Source organism: Liolophura sinensis, chromosome 9 (assembly GCF_032854445.1).
Source record: "Liolophura sinensis isolate JHLJ2023 chromosome 9, CUHK_Ljap_v2, whole genome shotgun sequence".
In the NCBI taxonomy this organism is placed as follows: domain Eukaryota; kingdom Metazoa; phylum Mollusca; class Polyplacophora; order Chitonida; family Chitonidae; genus Liolophura; species Liolophura sinensis.
In genome coordinates, this window is record NC_088303.1 from 3,538,763 (window position 1) to 3,557,581 (window position 18,819).

Below are 18,819 nucleotides of genomic sequence, written 5' to 3' on the forward strand. Positions count from 1 at the left end.
CATCTTGCGCAGACATACAAAACTTATCGCATGGCCCAGTAGTTAAAGAGGACCGTTCTAGGTGTTAAACCTTAAACGCTTAAGGCAAAATCATCGTGTGTAGATAATAAAAGCACTGCGACGCAAGTCTTGTACACACACAGTTACGTGCTGTGTTCTGGCCTGATATGATTTATCCAGCCATTATAGACATCATTGCACCAAGACAGGAAGGTTCGCCTATGCACATCAATAAAAACACTACCAAAGTAGTGTGGGTTTAATGCATAAAAGTGGAATAAGGGGAGAAATGGCTTCTAACACGACAGCTGGTTGGCATAAAAGTGGAATAAGAGAGGTATAGCTTGTTCCTGGTATCATCACAGTTGCCTTGCATAAAACTGGTGTAAGCTGGAATAACGTGTTATAACGTGATTCCTGGAATTAAACGGCAGTCTAATTAACGATGAAATAGCTAATTCAGTGGTGTAAATACGTCAGAATACCAAGGGTAGTTTCAGGAGTGGAAAAAGGCCGGTGGCAACACTGTAGTTGACAGCAGCGTCTAATTTGTGTCCTGTTGAAGGGATGCTGCATGATATCAAATGATGTTGAAATAATTCCTCATACATTATCTTGAAAATAGTTTCTTAAACGAGTTGTTTCACGAAGTGAAAGCTAACCCTCTCGGTACAGGCAGTAGTTTTGTAGGTTATGGAAGCACATGCTGACCGCGACAATTATACATTTATTTATTTTTTATTATTGTTTAATTCCATATTCAAGAATATTGCACTTATACGATGGTGGTTGCTTTTTAGGGTGTAGGAAATTGGGGTGTCTGGGGTAAAGTATAGTATTGAAGTAGTAATGTATCCAGGGTAAAGTATAGTGTCTTTGATAAGTTAGTGATATGTACACCATGTCTACTTCACGAATCGAACTGTGTGTACGGCCTTATAAGTTTCTTATAAGTCTTACTGTTAACACCTTCCACGAGCATGTAGAGAGAAAAGATAATCTAGAAATTCACGGCATACCAGTCCTGGATTGGAAAGGAAAGCACCTTAAACTCTCCGCCACAACCGGTTCCGAACACAGACGTGGTTCAGATAAGATGAGTCTGTCAACAACATCTATAACAATACATTTCTTTTCATTTACACTTCAATACCAGAACAGGGCTACGCCGTGGAAAAAGCATACTCTCCGTAAGGGCGGGCGATGAATAGTTACACATGGTCATCTGAGTGTACCGATATTCCCGTAAGAGAGCAATCTATGCGTCGAAACCGACATTCGTATATCATGCATCCGTCAACCAAAATGGACGTTTCAGGACTCGCTTTTTCAAAAATGTATCAAAAGATAAGCCAGGCTTAAACCTTAATGCCAGTCTTTGCCTAATGTAAAACTAATGGCACTTTAGACCGGACTAAAGTCAATAGCGGGCTTAACTGCTAATTCACTTTCGAATAACTGGACCCAGATCAATAATCGCAAGGCAAATTTCCAAAACGTCGTTTAACACAAATCACGAAAACTAAGAAAGTATATAACGTACGGAATTAGGACGGAATCATGTTAAGAGAAACTTTCAATTTTCAGTGAGGTTGGAAAGACGCTAGGAATGTTCTAATCGAATGAATGAAACCAGAATTCACCTTAGTTAGAGGCTCCCGAGTAGCACGCTAACCACCAGACAACGGAGGCCCCTTCCCAATGCACGGTATAGTTACTCCCCCTTTTATGCTTCGAGGCTATAAGCCTAAGATTACCCTTTTTTCAGCTTCCAAAATAATTCTCGCTTTAATGTCAGTCTTTCACTTTGTGATGTTTCTAGATACACTGAATAAATAATGCATATGTACCCAGACTCAATACACGACAATTTTTATGAGCCCATCAAACCAAAACTCAACGGGAAACGCAGTGAAATCAGTCGAGGGAGTGACGATGTTTTGATATGGCCTTATAAGTCTCCTCCTTCATCTCTGAGGCCGTTATTTTGTCCAATATAAAGATACCGCGCAATGCATACAAAACCCCTTGGCCTTGAGCGCATCGGACGAATGAACTATATGCTATTTTAACATGTACAGAATAACCCACACATAATCCACAAAGAACTATGCCTAAAATTTGAATGCACCTGTTTCACTGGAGACCAACAGCAACCTATGCAGCCTTGTAGTAAAAAAACTGTTTCAAGGACACCTGACAAAAAAGGTCAAGGCCACTGAAAATTAAAACGGTATTAAAAGAAAGTGAATGGACAGGTCGATGGGTAACCCTATCAAATGTTTTCAAAAATATTCATGTTAAATGCATCTAAAAGCATATTCAATTTGGCAGTGCTTGGTATCAGGTCTAAGTTACCAAGTACAGGCACGCATGTCTTGAAAAGGGTGACATACCGAGACGGCTCGTGTTTGCAAGGGGATGTCTGCCAGTTAAGACGTTAAGTTAAGGGAATGGTAAAGGGCAATATCATTTCCATGTAAGAAAAGATATTTAGCCTTCAAGTCATTGTTCCCATTATTTAAAAATCTGTAGAGAAAAAAACTGTTGGTCGGAGCTCAAATGTGTCCACATATCCAAAAAAAATCAGATCACATGTTATAATTTGCTTGCAGCTCCTATCGTCTTAGCTTTTATAGTTAAGTTTTTTATGCGTTTTGTGACCGGAAATATCTGCAAGCTAGGCGTATCGATTTGTTGCCCATGGAACATGCCCCGATTTCTTAATGAATCTAGAATTTCTTAATGAAACATTTCTCACAATTACTGCAGACTATGGCAGGGAAGTAGATTTAAAGAATTGCATTTCATACATACATCCGTATTGAAATTAAAGTTGAAAGCTTGAAACAAAAAAATTACTGCTAATTATCAAATATTCCTAGCATTTACTTCGTTTGTTTCCACTCTTAGAAGTTAGATTCTGACTCAGTAATAAATTTTACTTTAGTTATATGTTATTTAATATTAAGATCATTTCATTTACCGTTAATAATTCTGGTTTATAAAGAAAATCATTAGATTTTTGAGTAGTCGACTGTTTTTCACAGTTGGAAAAAATCCATGGGCTTTTAGCCAGACAAGCTCTGGATACAGGAACTACAAGGTTCTAGTCAGACTTCCGGGGTCAGGATTATCATAACTGTGGACACGAACCACAGACTTCTAAACTGTGGACACGAACTACAGGATTCTGGTCAAACTTCGGGGGTCAGGATTTACCTAAACTGTGGACACCTACCACAGACTTCTGGTCAAACTTCGGGGTCAGGATTACCCTAAACTGTGGACACGAACCACAGACTTCTGAGCTGAATTCGGGGATCAGGATTACCCTACACTGTGGACACGAACAACAGGATTCTGGTCAGACTTCGGTGGTCAGAATTACCCTAAACTGTGGACACGAACTACAGGATTCTGGTCAGACTTCGTGGGTCAGGATTACCCTAAACTGTGGACACCTACCACAGACTTCTGGTCAAACTTCGGGGGTCAGAATTATCCTAAACTGTGAACACTGTGGACACAGGGTCACGATTACACTAAACTGTGGACACGAACTACAGGATACTGGTGAAACTTCGGGAGTCAAGATTACTCTGAACTGTGGACACGAACCACAGGGATCTGGTCAGACGTCGGGCGTCAGGATTATCCTAAACTGTGGACACAGGGTCAGGATTACCCTAAACTGTGGACACGAACTACAGGATTCTGGTCAGACTTCAGGGGTCAGAATTACCCTAAGCTGTGGACACGAACAACAGGATTCTGGTCAAACTTCGGGGATCAGGATTATCCTACATTGTGGACACGAACAACAGGATTTTGGTCAAACTTCGGGGATCAGGATTACCCTACACTGTGGACACGAACTACAGGATTCTGGTCAGACTCCGTGGGTCAGGATTACCCTAAACTGTGGACACCTACCACAGACTTCTGGTCAAACTTCGGGGGTCAGGATTATCCTAAACTGTGGACACGAACTACAGGATTCTGGTCAGACTTGGGGGATCAGGATTACCCTAAACTGTGGACACGAACTACATGATTCTAGTCAGACTTCGAGGTTCAGGATTACCCTAAACCGTGGACACTGTGGACACAGGGTCACGATTACCCTAAACTGTGGACACGAACTACAGGACACTGGTCAAACTTCGAGAGTCAAGATTACTCTGAACTGTGGGCACGAACCACAGGGATCTGGTCAGACGTCGGGGGTCAGGATTATCCTAAACTGTGGACACAGGGTCAGGATTAACCTAAGCTGTGGACACGAACTAGAGGATTCTGGTCAGACTTCGGTGGTCAGAATTACCCTAAACGTGGACACGAACTACAGGATTCTGGTCAGATTTCGGGGGTCAGGATTACCCTAAACTGTGGACACGAACTACAGGCTTCTAGTCGGATTTCAGGGGTCAGGATTACCCTAAACTGTGGACACCTACCACAGACTTCTGGTCAGACGTTAGGCGTCAGGATTATCCTGAACTGTGGACACAGGGTCACGATTACCCTAAACTGTGGACACGAACCTCAGGATTCTAGTCAGACTTCGGCGGTCAGGATTACCCTAAATTGGGGACACCTACCACAAACTTCTGGTCAAACTTCGGGGGTCAGGATTACCCTAAACTGTGGACACTGTGGACACAGGGTCAGGATTACCCTAAATTGTGGACACGAACTACAGGCTTCTGGTCAAACTTCGGGGGTCAGGATTACCCTAAACTGTGGACACGAACAACAGGCTTCTGGTCAAACTTCGGGGGTCACGATTACCCTAAACTGTGGACACGAACTACAGGACACTGGTCAAACTTCGAGAGTCAAGATTACTCTGAACTGTGGGCACGAACCACAGGGATCTGGTCAGACGTCGGGGGTCAGGATTATCCTAAACTGTGGACACAGGGTCAGGATTAACCTAAGCTGTGGACACGAACTAGAGGATTCTGGTCAGACTTCGGTGGTCAGAATTACCCTAAACGTGGACACGAACTACAGGATTCTGGTCAGATTTCGGGGGTCAGGATTACCCTAAACTGTGGACACGAACTACAGGCTTCTAGTCGGATTTCAGGGGTCAGGATTACCCTAAACTGTGGACACCTACCACAGACTTCTGGTCAGACGTTAGGCGTCAGGATTATCCTGAACTGTGGACACAGGGTCACGATTACCCTAAACTGTGGACACGAACCTCAGGATTCTAGTCAGACTTCGGCGGTCAGGATTACCCTAAATTGGGGACACCTACCACAAACTTCTGGTCAAACTTCGGGGGTCAGGATTACCCTAAACTGTGGACACTGTGGACACAGGGTCAGGATTACCCTAAATTGTGGACACGAACTACAGGCTTCTGGTCAAACTTCGGGGGTCAGGATTACCCTAAACTGTGGACACGAACAACAGGCTTCTGGTCAAACTTCGGGGGTCAGGATTACCCTAAACTGTGGACACAGACTACAGGCTTCTGGTCAGGCGTCAGGGGTCAGGATTATCCTAAACTGTGGACACGAATTACAAGGTTCTGGTCAGACGTCAGGGGTCAGGATTACTCTAAACTGTGGACACGAACTACAGGTCTCCGGTCAAATTTCAGGGGTCAGGATTACCCTAAACTGTGGACACGAATTACAGGACCCTGGTCAGACTTCTGGGGTCAGGATTATTCTAAACTGTGGACACGAACTACAGGCCTCTGGTCAGACGTCGGGGGTCAAGATTACTCTAAACTGTGGACACGAACTACAGGCTTCTGGTCAGACTTCGGGGGTCAGGATTATCATAATTTGTGGACACGAACTACAGGACTCTAGTCAAACTTCGGAGGTCAGGATTACCCTAAACTGTGGACACGAACTACAGGCTTCTGGTCAAACTTCAGGGTCAGATTTACCCTAAAGTGTGAACACAAACTACAGGCTTCTGGTCAAACTTCGGGGGTCAGGATTACCCTAAACTGTGGACACGAACTACAGGCCTCTGGTCAAAATTCGGGGGTCAGGATTACTCTAAACTGTGGATACGAATTACAGGACCCTGGTCAGACTTCTGGGGTCAGGATTTCCCTAAACTGTGGACACGAACTACAGGCCTCTGGTCAGACTTCGGGGGTCAAGATTACCCTAAACTGTGGACACGAACTACAGGGTTCTTGTCAGACTGCGCGGGTCAGGATTACCTTAAACTGTGGACACGAACCTCAGGGTTCTGATCACTCGTCGGGGTTCAGGTTTACCCTGAACTGTGGACACGAACCACAGGATTCTGGTCAAACTTCGAGGGTCAGGATTATCCTAAATTGTGGACACGAACCACAGGACTCTAGTCAAACTTCGGGGTCAGGATTACCCTAAACTGTGGTGACGAACTACAGGGTTCTGTTCAAACTTTGGGGGTCAGGATTACCCTAAACTGTGGACACGAACTACAGGATTCTGGTCAGACTTCGGGGGTCAGGATAACTGTAAACTATGGGGATGAACCACAGGCTTCTGGTCAGACAATATTGTGGATCTGCTCTACATTAAACCGTAAACAATACTGATACATTGGCTCTGACCTATTTTTGGTAGGCTAAGAAGAACTACATTCTCACATGGAAAGGTGAGGACGTGACAGGTGAAGTTATGCATATTAATCACTGGTAACGCTCAGTAGAGTTACTAACATGGATCTAGTTATCAGTGTTACGGCAACACGTATATTCGTTCAGTTTGTTTGCATGATCTCTCTCAGTTTCATTTCACTTTATGATTTACGTCGTGCTTAAGTTTATTTAACCCATCGGTGATGGTTAGGTTTATGAACAGAAGAAAACGATAATAGCTAAAACTAGACAAGAACGAGACGTCCGATTGTCTGAAAATGACCTAGCTGTCTTACTTGGTTTAGAGTTACGACCCGCGCGATTTCAAGGAGACATCTACACCTACCGCTATTCTACGTGCTCAAGCTGTGCAAGTAACGAAAAGAGTGGGTGCAACATTGCTCCAGCCTTTTTCCTAAGAAAAGTTATGCCTTGTAAACTTTATGTAAGATAACATATCGATGAATTTTCTTTTTTTTACAAAAATGCAACAAAAAGTTGTGCCTTGTAGACTTTATGTAAGATACCTTATCGAAAGGAAAATTCATCGATAAGGTATCTTACAGCAGGAGTTACAGCAGCCAGCAAATCGCATCTACTGTAAATGCCTTTATTTTCGCGTGGTACTCACATTCCCGGATTTCACGGCAAACACATTTCCGCGAAAATCAGTACCATCGAATATAATACCCATGTAAGTAATTTATTAATGTAGCATGTGTTACAGTTATAAATTCGTTAACAAGCACTACAGTTCTAATACTTTTTCAAACACTCTTTTAATGAGGCTTAGCTCCGCCTAAGTATCGCCACAATGCGACGTTGTGGTTGTTGCCTTATTGTCGCGGTTAGCGACATACAAATCGATAATTTGTACTGGGAGTGTGTACGTGATACCATATACATACGATGAGAGAGGCTTTTTTGATCGACTGTACTTGCCTTCCAGTAAGATCACCTTTCTGACGCGCCCGATACATCACTCAGGCACTTCAAACTTCCAGTCCATAATGATGACTTCGGAGAAATTTACTCAAATCTGTCACAGTTCACTCAAAGTTTCACTCACTCTGCTGGTGCATGAGAATTTAAACAGTGGGATTTATTTACATCACATTTAATCCTTCGTGGTCTCCCGATGCGAGTGACAGGAATATTTGCTCACACAGCAGGTAAGGGCTTCGTCTTATAAAGATTATCAGTCTTCAAAAGATTTATAGTTTAGGAGGATTACCTTTCTTTGTCTGATCAAGTTACTGTAGTGTATAGAATTTTGCCATATCTTACAGGTACAAATTATTAAATTATAACATTGTTACTTGAATGCTTGAGTTTTTTTATTACTTGACGTTTCTGTATTGAAGTTGTTTTTCGTTTATCAGTTGTCCAAAAATTCTGTTAAGATCCACGAAAGTTGATTCCCGCGAATAAAAAGGCATTTACAGTATTTCCATAATTTCACAGTCAAAGCAACCATGTATGTTAGATAACAACAGATATCACACTATGTCGTGTTACATGTATCGCAGAGTACGAGCCACAATGGACTATAAACAGTAGAGACAGTGTAGGACGCACGTCATGGAAATTATAACGTCTCGAGGTAGCTTTGTTAGTCGTTACACCTAGGATTGGCTTACCACTCCGTCCAATTTATGATTGGAGGGACTTAGCAGAGCCTCAAACCGGATTCGAACCTGTTACCTCGCAATATCCTCTCACAGTGGGCTTTCTTTCGCTGTAAAATTATATGATATAGAAAATACACGTGACAAACCTCCCAAAACAAATGTCTGACAACATAACCCAGGCAACCTTATTGTGTCCCGCGACCCGAAAAGCAGCCTATATACACGTGTGATGACGTCATCGGAAGAAGTGGATCGTGTTTGCCAACCATTGATGCCGTACAGTTCATAGAGTGTGAGTTGTACGTCTTAAAGCCAGACGTAAATGGACCTTGATTTTGCATCTGGGCCTGTGGTGATTCGAGGCAGCTGTTCCGAGTTTAAAACTCAGGTTTGTCTATCTACACGTGTGCTTGCATCCAGCTGATAACTTGTACATGTAGTTGGTCACAGTGCTGCATGACATGCAACAGGTCATGTGACCTTCACATTGATACATCAGAGATAATTCGATCTAGGCGCAAACAAACTGATTCTGCATGGTGCCGCCACAAAATTGTCCACATGAACCTCAATTGTAGGTTGACTTTGTCGAATTGGACCCAGATGCTTAAGATCCCAAGTTAACCTACGCCTGGCTTTAGATAAATATGATTTTGTCACACGCTTCTTAAATCGGGACTAATGATATAAACTAACAGCCAAAAGAAACTTTACGACTCCCTGAGTTAAATTTAACCAGCCCTTTTAGCAAATTAATACCAAATTGTTGTAGGAAATCATTGTACGAAGCATATTCCCGTGTGCGACAAGCGTCATGTACGTTCACACGGATTTGTTTTGAGACAGCGAAGAAAGTTGAAAAATCACGTGACCCATGGATGGCCGCAACGGCACATGTAATAAGTGTATAAAAACGTTACACACTGTGTGCTGGACTTGCACACTGACTAAAAACCACCAAAGTAATGCCTCGATTGACTCCAGAACAACGCGAGAGGGCCCTGGGTATGGTATCCATGGGAGCCACGCATGTCCACATTGCAAGGACCTTCGGCTGCTGTCGTGTAACTGTGTCAAACTTGATACATCGTTACAGACAGACAGGGCAGATATTGAACAGGCCAAGGACAGCTAGGCCTAGGGTAGCTACGCCCAGAGAAGACGGGTACCTGCGCACCTTACACTTGAGGAAACCGCTTCCTGACTGTGACGTTATCGTCAATCAATGCCTTGGGCTCGAATTATATGCCATTGGCAGCGACGTGATTAGTAACGTGTGGTTTTCACGGATGAAAGCCGTTTCCGCCAGTTTCGAGTCAATGCAGACAGCGTGTTTACCCGTCGAAGTGGAGAAAGAACGGCTGCATCATGCGTCCAGGAGGTGGATTTGAGGAGAGGAATGGAGACCACTGGTCATCATCTACGGGAACCTAACAGCTCAACGTTACGTGGATGAAATTCTACGTCCTGTTGTCCTGCCATTCCTTCAACAGCAGCCACGTGGTGTCCTGTACCAGCATGACAACGCCAGACCCCATACAGCTCGAGTTGTGCACAACTTCCTGGACGTCAACATTTTGCCGTGGCCTGCACCTTCCCCAGATATGTCCCCCATAGAACACCTTTGGGATATCATGGGTCGTCGAGTAAGCCAACGGGCACACCTTGCAGCCAACCGACAAGAACCAGCGTTCTCTCTCCAAGATGAATGGCAACGAATCCGAAGTCATCTAATCAGAGGAATGACTTTTTCTATGCGTCGGAAAGTTTTTGCATGCACTGAAGCAAGGGGTGGCCACACGCGATATTGACTGGTTTTGATATTGACTGATTTTAAAAATAATCAACCTTTTGTACACTCTGCCCATTGTTAACCAAGATGGAACGGCAATTTTTCTACCCCTGCTCTGTTCACTTGTAAAATGATTTGAGGCCTGCTCTGTCCATTCTTACTAAAGATTTTCAATATCTAAAGTCATTGGCCGTCAGTTTATATGCCATATTCCACAAAGCCAGGCTAGAAAATGCCGGACGCTATGGTCTGTTCTACGAGTCTCTGATAGCTCAAGACTACAACATTATTTCAACGGACACAAAAGTTTCATTCAGCAACAGAATAACTACGTCCGAGCTTTACTCGTTGATGTCTGATGTCTAGATGAATCATCTAGAATAATACACCAGATAGGATGATGTTCACATTTATGGGCTTATGGGATACGAGAGGACAGTAAGTGTGGGGGACTCGTCCCATAAGGGCGTATAGCTTCTGAACACCTAGTTGGGCAAGTCCTGAAACAGCAGACCTAAGTAAGCATTGCTTATCCACTCAGCCAGCCGCACAACGAATGCGCGGACTAATCTGGTAGCTGTTCCTTCAAACTTCAAAACTAGAAGTACAATGGGGGAGGATGGAGTCGCCAAGTAAATGTGTCATAGAATCGTTATTCTATCTAAAGCACGAATAAAAGAAACAGAAAGGAAAAGCTGTGTTAATGGTTGAATGGTGCTTTTCAGGTACCCCACATGGCCTGGCATCTTATAGAGTCTTTCTTACACACTTTTCACTTCAATGTTTTTTCGAACTTAAAGCCTGAAGATAAATCAAGCACACGTCATTTTATTTGTCCTCGCCTACCTAGTTATCAAGTTCACACGATTCTATGACACATTTACTTGGCGACTCCATCCTCCCCCATTGTACTTCTAGTTTTGAAGTTTGAAGGAACAGCTACCAGATTAGTCCGCGCATTCGTTGTGCGGCTGGCTGAGTGGATAAGCAATGCTTACTTAGGTCTGCTGTTTCAGGAATCTTGCCCAACTAGGTGTTCAGAAGCTATACACCCTTATGGGACGAGTCCCCTACACTTACTGTCCTCTCGTATCCCATAAGCCCATAAATGTGAACATCATCCTATCTGGTGTATTATTCTAGATGATTCATCTAGACATCAGACATCAACGAGTAAAGCTCGGACGTAGTTATTCTGTTGCTGAATGTGAATGAGCAATCAAAAATTTTATGTTGTTGGAATCGCACGGGAATAAAAACATTTTCCTCTTGTCGAAAAATCTGTTGATCACTTGATAACAGGTTTCAGTTGTTGCAACAAAAGGATCATAATTTGAAAGATACCTATTCGGTCTTTAAAAATACTGGGTACACCTGAGGAGAGCTTTGTAAGAGGGGGACCGGGTAGGAAGGAATAGGGGAGTGGGCGTCTTTCAGGGATCATTAAAAAGTTGTTTTAACCTTTCCGTAGGTTAAACAAAACATTGTCTAACATGAATACTGTAGTACTCTGATTTGCCGAAATTAGGCTTGACAGTACAGGTTTATTGTCATAAGAAAATCCATTTTCAACCAGTTTGTTTGCATCAGAACATACCTACGTCTTCACACTGTACAAATGTAGGCTCTAATGATCTAACAATAGCATTCATTGTGAGGAAATTTCGGTGAGAATATGTCAGTCTAGAACTGACATGTGTATTCAAATGTAAACAGCTGAGTTGTATTGGTATGCAAATCACAACGTCGCCCCGATCTGGGTATAGCCTTTCAAGTTCCGACATTGTTTGTGGGACCTGTCAGTCACAGCAAAGACCCGATAGGACCACGTGTAGTTATGGTAAATGTTTTCAATTCTTACAGTGGTAAATAGAGGAATGACAATGTTCCAGGAGAATCTATACAATAGTAAATGTAAAATCGAAACAAAATGAGAGATTAATAGAACTTCAATCATGTTTATGCAACAGGGGTTATCCGGAAGAATTAATTGACAAAGGAATTCGGACCACTCAGGGTCATTCATTGACTGAACTGAGGGAACCCTCACAGAAAAAACCTGACGAGAAGGTAATTCCATTTTTTCAACACATAATCCCAACAATATCAACATCTTCCCAATCATTTTGAACAAATTACTAATTTTAAAAAACAGTGACAGGAGGAGAGATATTCTAGCCAAGTCAAAGGCCCCAAGCCTCAAAAAATGTTAACTCGCGCTCGCTTTTCAGAAAAATCTGACTCCATCGGTTTCGAAATGTAATAAACCTAGATGTGGAGCATTCATACACATGCTAGAAGGATCAAGCTTTCAATTTGAGAGAGAAGATGCTTTGTTTAATCTAAAATTTGACATGTGCTGCACTGTAAAAAATGTTGTATTTGCTCTTGTTTGCATGGGATGTGGCAAACAATATACTGGCCAGACCTCGGATGTCCGCTCCATACTGACGCTGCATCGACAACACATCAACAACGAAGAATATTGTCATCTTCCAGTCAGTAAGCACATAAGCTCATGCGCATTGTCATTTACCACTGTAAGAATTGAAAACATTTACCATAACTACACGTGGTCCTATCGGGTCTTTGCTGTGACTGACAGGTCCCACAAACAATGTCGGAACTTGAAAGGCTATACCCAGATCGGGGCGACGTTGTGATTTGCATACCAATACAACTTAGCTGTTTACATTTGAATACACATGTCAGTTCTAGACTGACATATTCTCACCGAAATTTCCTCACAATGAATGCTATTGTTAGATCATTAGAGCCTACATTTGTACAGTGTGAAGACGTAGGTATGTTCTGATGCAAACAAACTGGTTGAAAATGGATTTTCTTATGACAATAAACCTGTACTGTCAAGCCTAATTTCGGCAAATCAGAGTACTACAGTATTCATGTTAGACAATGTTTTGTTTAACCTACGGAAAGGTTAAAACAACTTTTTAATGATCCCTGAAAGACGCCCACTCCCCTATTCCTTCCTACCCGGTCCCCCTCTTACAAAGCTCTCCTCAGGTGTACCCAGTATTTTTAAAGACCGAATAGGTATCTTTCAAATTATGATTCTTTTGTTGCAACAACTGAAACCTGTTATCAAGTGATCAACAGATTTTTCGACAAGAGGAAAATGTTTTTATTCCCGTGCGATTCCAACAACATAAAATTTTTGATTGCTTTTGGCGGCGTATTCAAACATCAAGGCCTCAGCGGTCCGTTGAAAATTGCTTAAGTTTGACCATTTATTGGGAATTATTTGATTGTCATTAAAACCCTGACGCCCCCAGCTGTGCACACCTCTGCCTGAGTGTCAAGTTCCCACATGTGGAGGCAAGGTAATTATGTTGAGATAGCCCTGAAAACAATTATCCATTCTCTCATTCTCCCCCCCCCCCCCCCTTCCCAACACTCATACGGATGCCCCTCTCCCCCTTACCCACCCCCGGGGTAAATCCTGGTAAAGAATTTCGGTATTGCTCGAGGTAGGTTCACAAGCAAGCTTATCCCCCATTGTGATAAACCATCCCCCATGGTTTAACCTGTGATCCAGATTACGATGATTAGCGAAACCGCAGGAAACGAAAGAGGATTGAAGCCCTTGAAGCCGGGCAGAGCCCGGGGGAAACCCACGACCATCTGCAGGTAGCTGACAGACCTTCCCACTTACGGCCGGAGAGGAAGCCAGCATGAGCTGGACTTGAACTCACAGCGACCGCATTGGTGAGAGGCTCCTGGGTCATTACGCTGCGCTAGCGCGCTAACCGACTGAGCCACGGAGGCCCCAAAATGGCATAATAGAATGGTATTTATTGTGATGCGGACAGAAGGGAGGAATAGTAAATATTAAATCTAACATACACACAACTTACAGTGTAACACAGAATAAAGATTACCAGTCTGCATTGCCAAATAGCACAGATGGTAGAGCGCCCGCTTCGGGAGAGGCTGATCCAGGGTCAACCCTGGGTCGAGTCACACCTAAGACCTTAAAGGAGGAAGTTGTAACTTCCTCGCTTAGCGTTCAGCATGAACGGGATAATGAGTGACCCGTATCAGTATAATGGCTCGGGTGGGGGCTGCTTACTTGGCTTAAGTAAGGCAGCACTAGATAAAAGAGCGGTGGAAATCCGCCCTGCAAAAAGGAGGGCCTCATTCGTCATATGACGGAAAAATAGTACGACATTAAACCCCCAGCACTCCCTCACTCCCTCACTGTATTACCTGTTCAGCGTCTGAAAACCCGGAATCTGAAGTCTGACGAAAGATGTCGGTGTCTTAAATCGGAACTTCGTCGTTCTCTTTGAGATCAAATTGATACGGCAGTACATTTGCTTCTGTGTAGCGTCGTTTTGATAGAAGTTCCCAGGTAATATAGGTCAGCTAAACTTGGGTTGGCCATCTATGACGTCATCCACCGAGCTTTCACGACCAGTAACGTCACTGATCACTGCGCTCCTCGACGCAACGACAGAATTCTTTTGTTATATACTTCTTAAGACTCATAGCTGACCGTGTGTTCAGTAATAATAATGGTAAAAGGTTACAGTCTTTCGACCCACATGCCGGGATCATTATCAAGTGAGTAACCACTTTATTTCAAAAAATATAGTGGATTGTTTCTGTAGGCCTATAGGCGCTACAAGACCCCCAATAATTCCAATATAAGTGGAACGTAATAAACGGTTACCGAAAAAATTAGACACATCAAGGGCGCTTACCATTATACGGAAACGCTGGTGTCGCCAGCCGAGATTATCGTGTGACGTTTTTCGCCGTTATAGTAATGTGATAGGTCTTTATAAGCTGGCGACAATGGTGTTCGCGCATGATCGTAAAGGCCCCATGTCTAGAATAACGCGTCACAATTGTGGAACAACGTCAGGCAGTCTACAATACATCTTACATGTGTGGAAAACATGTGTACCAAATTATCAGTAAACAGAATGTTTGTTTACAGGCGTAAATATCCTATAAAATGATATTTAACTACATCACACATCTTTTGAAGACTATAACCTGTAATGATCGTGAGATCATGCTATCATTATTACTAGCAAACTGTAGTTGTCAAATGTAAAGTATTATGTGGTCAGGAAATACGTCTGAAATGGAGATACATCTTTGTTATAAACTTATCCCGTATATTGCTGATGTGAATACCACAGTCTCTGTAAAGTATAGAGTTGTATATCCAAATAAAAAGCGCTTCCTTAATTGTTCGCTTCTTCCAGTGTAGTTCGGTAGATAACAGACCTACTTTAATATTCTTTTGTTTTTCAAGAAGCAGATTTCACTCTCGTTTCGAGAGTCTTCTGTGGAATAAATTTGTTATATTGGCGCATTATGAGAATTTTTTACCTATATGTTTCTGTATCCTGTCACTCAATAACCGTGTAACTAACAGAAGGCCCTCATAGCTCAAAGGTTGATTAAAAAAAAAAAAAACAGCAATGCGACGTCAGAGTAAACGTAACGTCATCCAAAGACGAACGTTAATTTACGTGACGTCATAATGCCGATTGTCCTCGATAACGATGCCCTCGGACCTCTGATAAATATCTCGCTGTCTATGAACGTGGTCATAATAATGATGTGATTTGCAGTACGATGGAAAACCAACCAGCCATAGAACAGGAAGTGGTGATGGGGGACGGGACATCGAGCACGTCCGACAACAAGTCCAGTCGGGAAACCCCCAGGCCTGAAGACACCAGGTGTGAGAGTGTAGCAGAAGGTCGTAAGCGTGAATACCGACACACCGTCCTCGAATCTCTAGGCATTACGGTTGGCAAGACTTTAGGGCACGGTTCTTACGCCAGCGTCAAGTCGTCGTATGACGCAAAGAAGAAGGAAGAGGTGGCCATTAAAATCGTGTCCAGGCGCCGCGCCCCTCAGGATTATCTTGAAAAGTTCCTGCCGAGGGAGATCGAAGTTTTAAAGATTCTGCGGCACCCAAGCCTGATCAAGTTCTACCAGGTCATAGAAACAACCAATCGAATCTATATAGTCATGGAAGTCGCTAACAATGGCGATCTATTGGACGCCATCCGCAACAACACGTACATCCAAGAGGCTCAGTCACGCTTATGGTTCACTCAGATCCACGAGGGCATTGTTTATATCCACTCTAAAGGTGTGGCGCACAGAGACATCAAATGTGAAAACATTCTGCTGGACAAACAAAACAATATCAAAATCACAGACTTCGGATTTGCCAAAAGAATATTTCCTGTGAAGTCAGTGCAGGACGTGTTGAGTGAGACTTATTGTGGAAGTTACGCTTATGCCTCTCCGGAGATTCTGAAGGGAATTGCATATGATCCGTTCATCAGTGAGGTCTGGAGTATGGGTGTTGTTCTTTTCACCATGGTAAGTCCACTACCAAAATCTTATTTATTTCTTTATTTGTTTGACTGATCTTTAACACCATTCTCAAGATTTTTTCACCCATGCTATGGCGGTCAGTTTCATGCTTGAACTAACGACGTTTGTATGTTTACTGGACTTTCATATAGCATAGGCACACTTGATATGCACATTATATTGGTCGAAGACAAGTGGCCTTCCACGGAATGCCGTCACGCCAGCGTCGTCGATTAGCGTGCCAGGTGGCTTTCTCTCCAGCCATAAGTGGGAAGATCTTACAGCAACCTGCAGATGGTCATGGGTTTCCCCCAGGGTCCATTCGCTTTCCTCCCACAATGATGCTGATCGCTGTCGTATGCGTGGAATACATGTACGAGTACGGCGTAAAACATCAATCAAATGAAATAAATAAATAAGTAACCATCAGCAATGAGATCGGGAGAATCTACAATGCCCTCTCCACGGCCGGGCTAGATGCTGCACCTTGCGAGTCCTGGAGATCGAAAGACATGCGTCTTTAGCCGCTAGACCACTCCAACTCTCACAAAAAATTGTTAAGATACTAAACTAAATATTAAATATCAATCAATTTTAATCAGTTTAAAATTAAATTGAACTATACTGCGACAAAGGTAAAGTTAATGTATACCGGTACTGCCAAGCAACCTTCGGTTTCAATAAAACCATTATCGCGAATTGAGCCACGTATATACAAGCCACCATCTTGACAACTATACAGAACTGTAGCTCTCCTACTGATGGAATACTGAGGGATGGAGACCTTCAGAGTGAATGCTAGAGACTGGTCGGGTAACTCAGCTGTTTTGGACAACGATCCTTAGCTAAACATTACAGAGAAAAAATAGATACTGGCCTACCATTCAAAACCAATGCCTGTTTACAATAAAACCATGCCTAGCGCTGCCTTTCTAGGTACAGTTATGCGCCGCCATTCATATACGTGGCTAATAATTATGCTCCACACGAGGTATATCTACTGAAATCCACCATATTACCTCGTTTTGGATTTTGGCTGCCGCGGAACCCGCCTACTATTGCTAGCTCGTAGTCTGACGTGTATAGCTATCCGTTCATGCACTTATCAGCAGGAGAGCAACAGTACTTTATCTACATCACGATATGCGTGATAAGGATCATAATACTTTCAGGTGTTCGGCCGTCTTCCATACGACGATTCCGATTTAAGACGATTACTGAAACAGGTGCAACGACAGGTAGTATTTCCTCCTCATCCTCTCATTTCTAATGAGTGTAAGCGAGTGCTGCTAAAAATTCTCGTCCATCACAGAGATCGTATCCCGTTGGATGAAATTCAGGATCAGGAGTGGTTCAAGATTAGTCTCCCTGAGCCGGAGGTTAAGGTCACGCGACCTGCTCCGCGAAGTCCTGAGCTACCGGAGTCCACCAGTCATTAGCTGTTAGCTTCGAAACAATCAATAAATTCATAAAACATGATTTTTTGTTTTTATTTTGAATGAATGAATAATTATGGCTTAACGCCACATCGGCAATATTTCAATCATATCGAGGCGATTTGTATTTTAATCACGCCAACACGCTTACTCGCTTACACACGGCGGTGAAAACATTGTCTAAATGACTTGGGGCCACAAAAGTCCAAAACCAAGTTTTGTTGAAGGTCACAGTTTATATATGCTGTCCACACATTGTTCTGTAGTCTTACATACTGTACTTTTGGTTATTATCAGCCGTACTTCTCTGAATATCGTCCAATGTTGTTCATTTCACTATACTTTAACATGTTATCTCTCACATCGTCGCTTGCTTGTCGCTGCCGTGTACGAGTGAAGTACCCAGATGTCCACGGCCTTTAGACTGACCTGTACCTATATTCTCGTATGAATGCAACTACATGCAGAAACTGTTCAGGAGTAATCCTCACTTGGACCGATCTTTCTCATTCACTGAAAGGTATATTGATGATCTGCTCGTTTTAAACAAATCCATATATAGCAAAGGCTGGGAAGATATACATGTATATCCACCTTCGCTGGATTTAAAGGAAACCACAAACTCTCCAGATGGTACATCTTTTCTGGTCCTATATTTGTACAATTACCAAAACGGCTTCCTCTCTCGCAGACTGAAGGAGTGAATAATTTCAATTTTGACATTACCAAAGGGTCTTGCATATGGCATGTACATACCTCGCCTTGCAGCATTTATTGGATCCTGTGTGTTATGTGACGATTTCTATCAACGTCACAAGCTGTTAGGCCTACTGCAAAAACTTGTCAAGGTCTTTCCGTCAAACGACTTCACTCTAAGTTTCTTACGTTTCACATCGAGTAGCCTCTACTTATCTTGTAAGTTAATATGGACAGAAGGTGCAGAATCTCTGGCACTGCAGGCTCAATGGTCGTGTCTAA

General features: G+C 42.9%; 2 protein-coding genes across 2 annotated transcripts; both read left to right on the forward strand.

Moving 5' to 3' along the window:
• The first annotated feature begins 2,262 nt into the window (after window positions 1-2,262).
• On the forward strand, window positions 2,263-6,235 carry LOC135475012 (LWamide neuropeptides-like). The gene is made up of 5 exons (XM_064754740.1): window positions 2,263-2,266; window positions 3,627-3,962; window positions 4,706-4,927; window positions 5,233-5,793; window positions 5,943-6,235. The coding sequence occupies exons 1-5, from the start codon at window positions 2,263-2,265 to the stop codon at window positions 6,233-6,235; spliced, it is 1,416 nt and encodes a 471-aa protein (XP_064610810.1).
• Window positions 6,236-15,649: 9,414 nt separating this feature from the next.
• Window positions 15,650-17,844, forward strand: LOC135474914 (testis-specific serine/threonine-protein kinase 4-like). The gene is made up of 2 exons (XM_064754599.1): window positions 15,650-16,411; window positions 17,578-17,844. Exons 1-2 carry the CDS (start codon window positions 15,650-15,652, stop codon window positions 17,842-17,844), a joined length of 1,029 nt encoding a protein of 342 aa, XP_064610669.1.
• Window positions 17,845-18,819: the final 975 nt, after the last annotated feature.

What these genes read in the sequence shown, in the direction of transcription:
- LOC135474914 (XM_064754599.1), top strand. Translation starts at nt 15,650, where the DNA reads ATGGAAAACCAACCAGCCATAGAACAGGAAGTGGTGATGGGGGACGGG. An exon ending in GTGTTGTTCTTTTCACCATG is followed by an intron (nt 16,412 to 17,577) that starts GTAAGTCCACTA and finishes TAATACTTTCAG; the next exon opens with GTGTTCGGCCGTCTTCCATA.
- LOC135475012 (XM_064754740.1), top strand. An exon ending in CTTCTGGTCAAACTTCGGGG is followed by an intron (nt 3,963 to 4,705) that starts GTCAGGATTATC and finishes CACGAACTACAG; the next exon opens with GCTTCTGGTCAAACTTCGGG. An exon ending in CTTCTGGTCAGACTTCGGGG is followed by an intron (nt 5,794 to 5,942) that starts GTCAGGATTATC and finishes CACAAACTACAG; the next exon opens with GCTTCTGGTCAAACTTCGGG.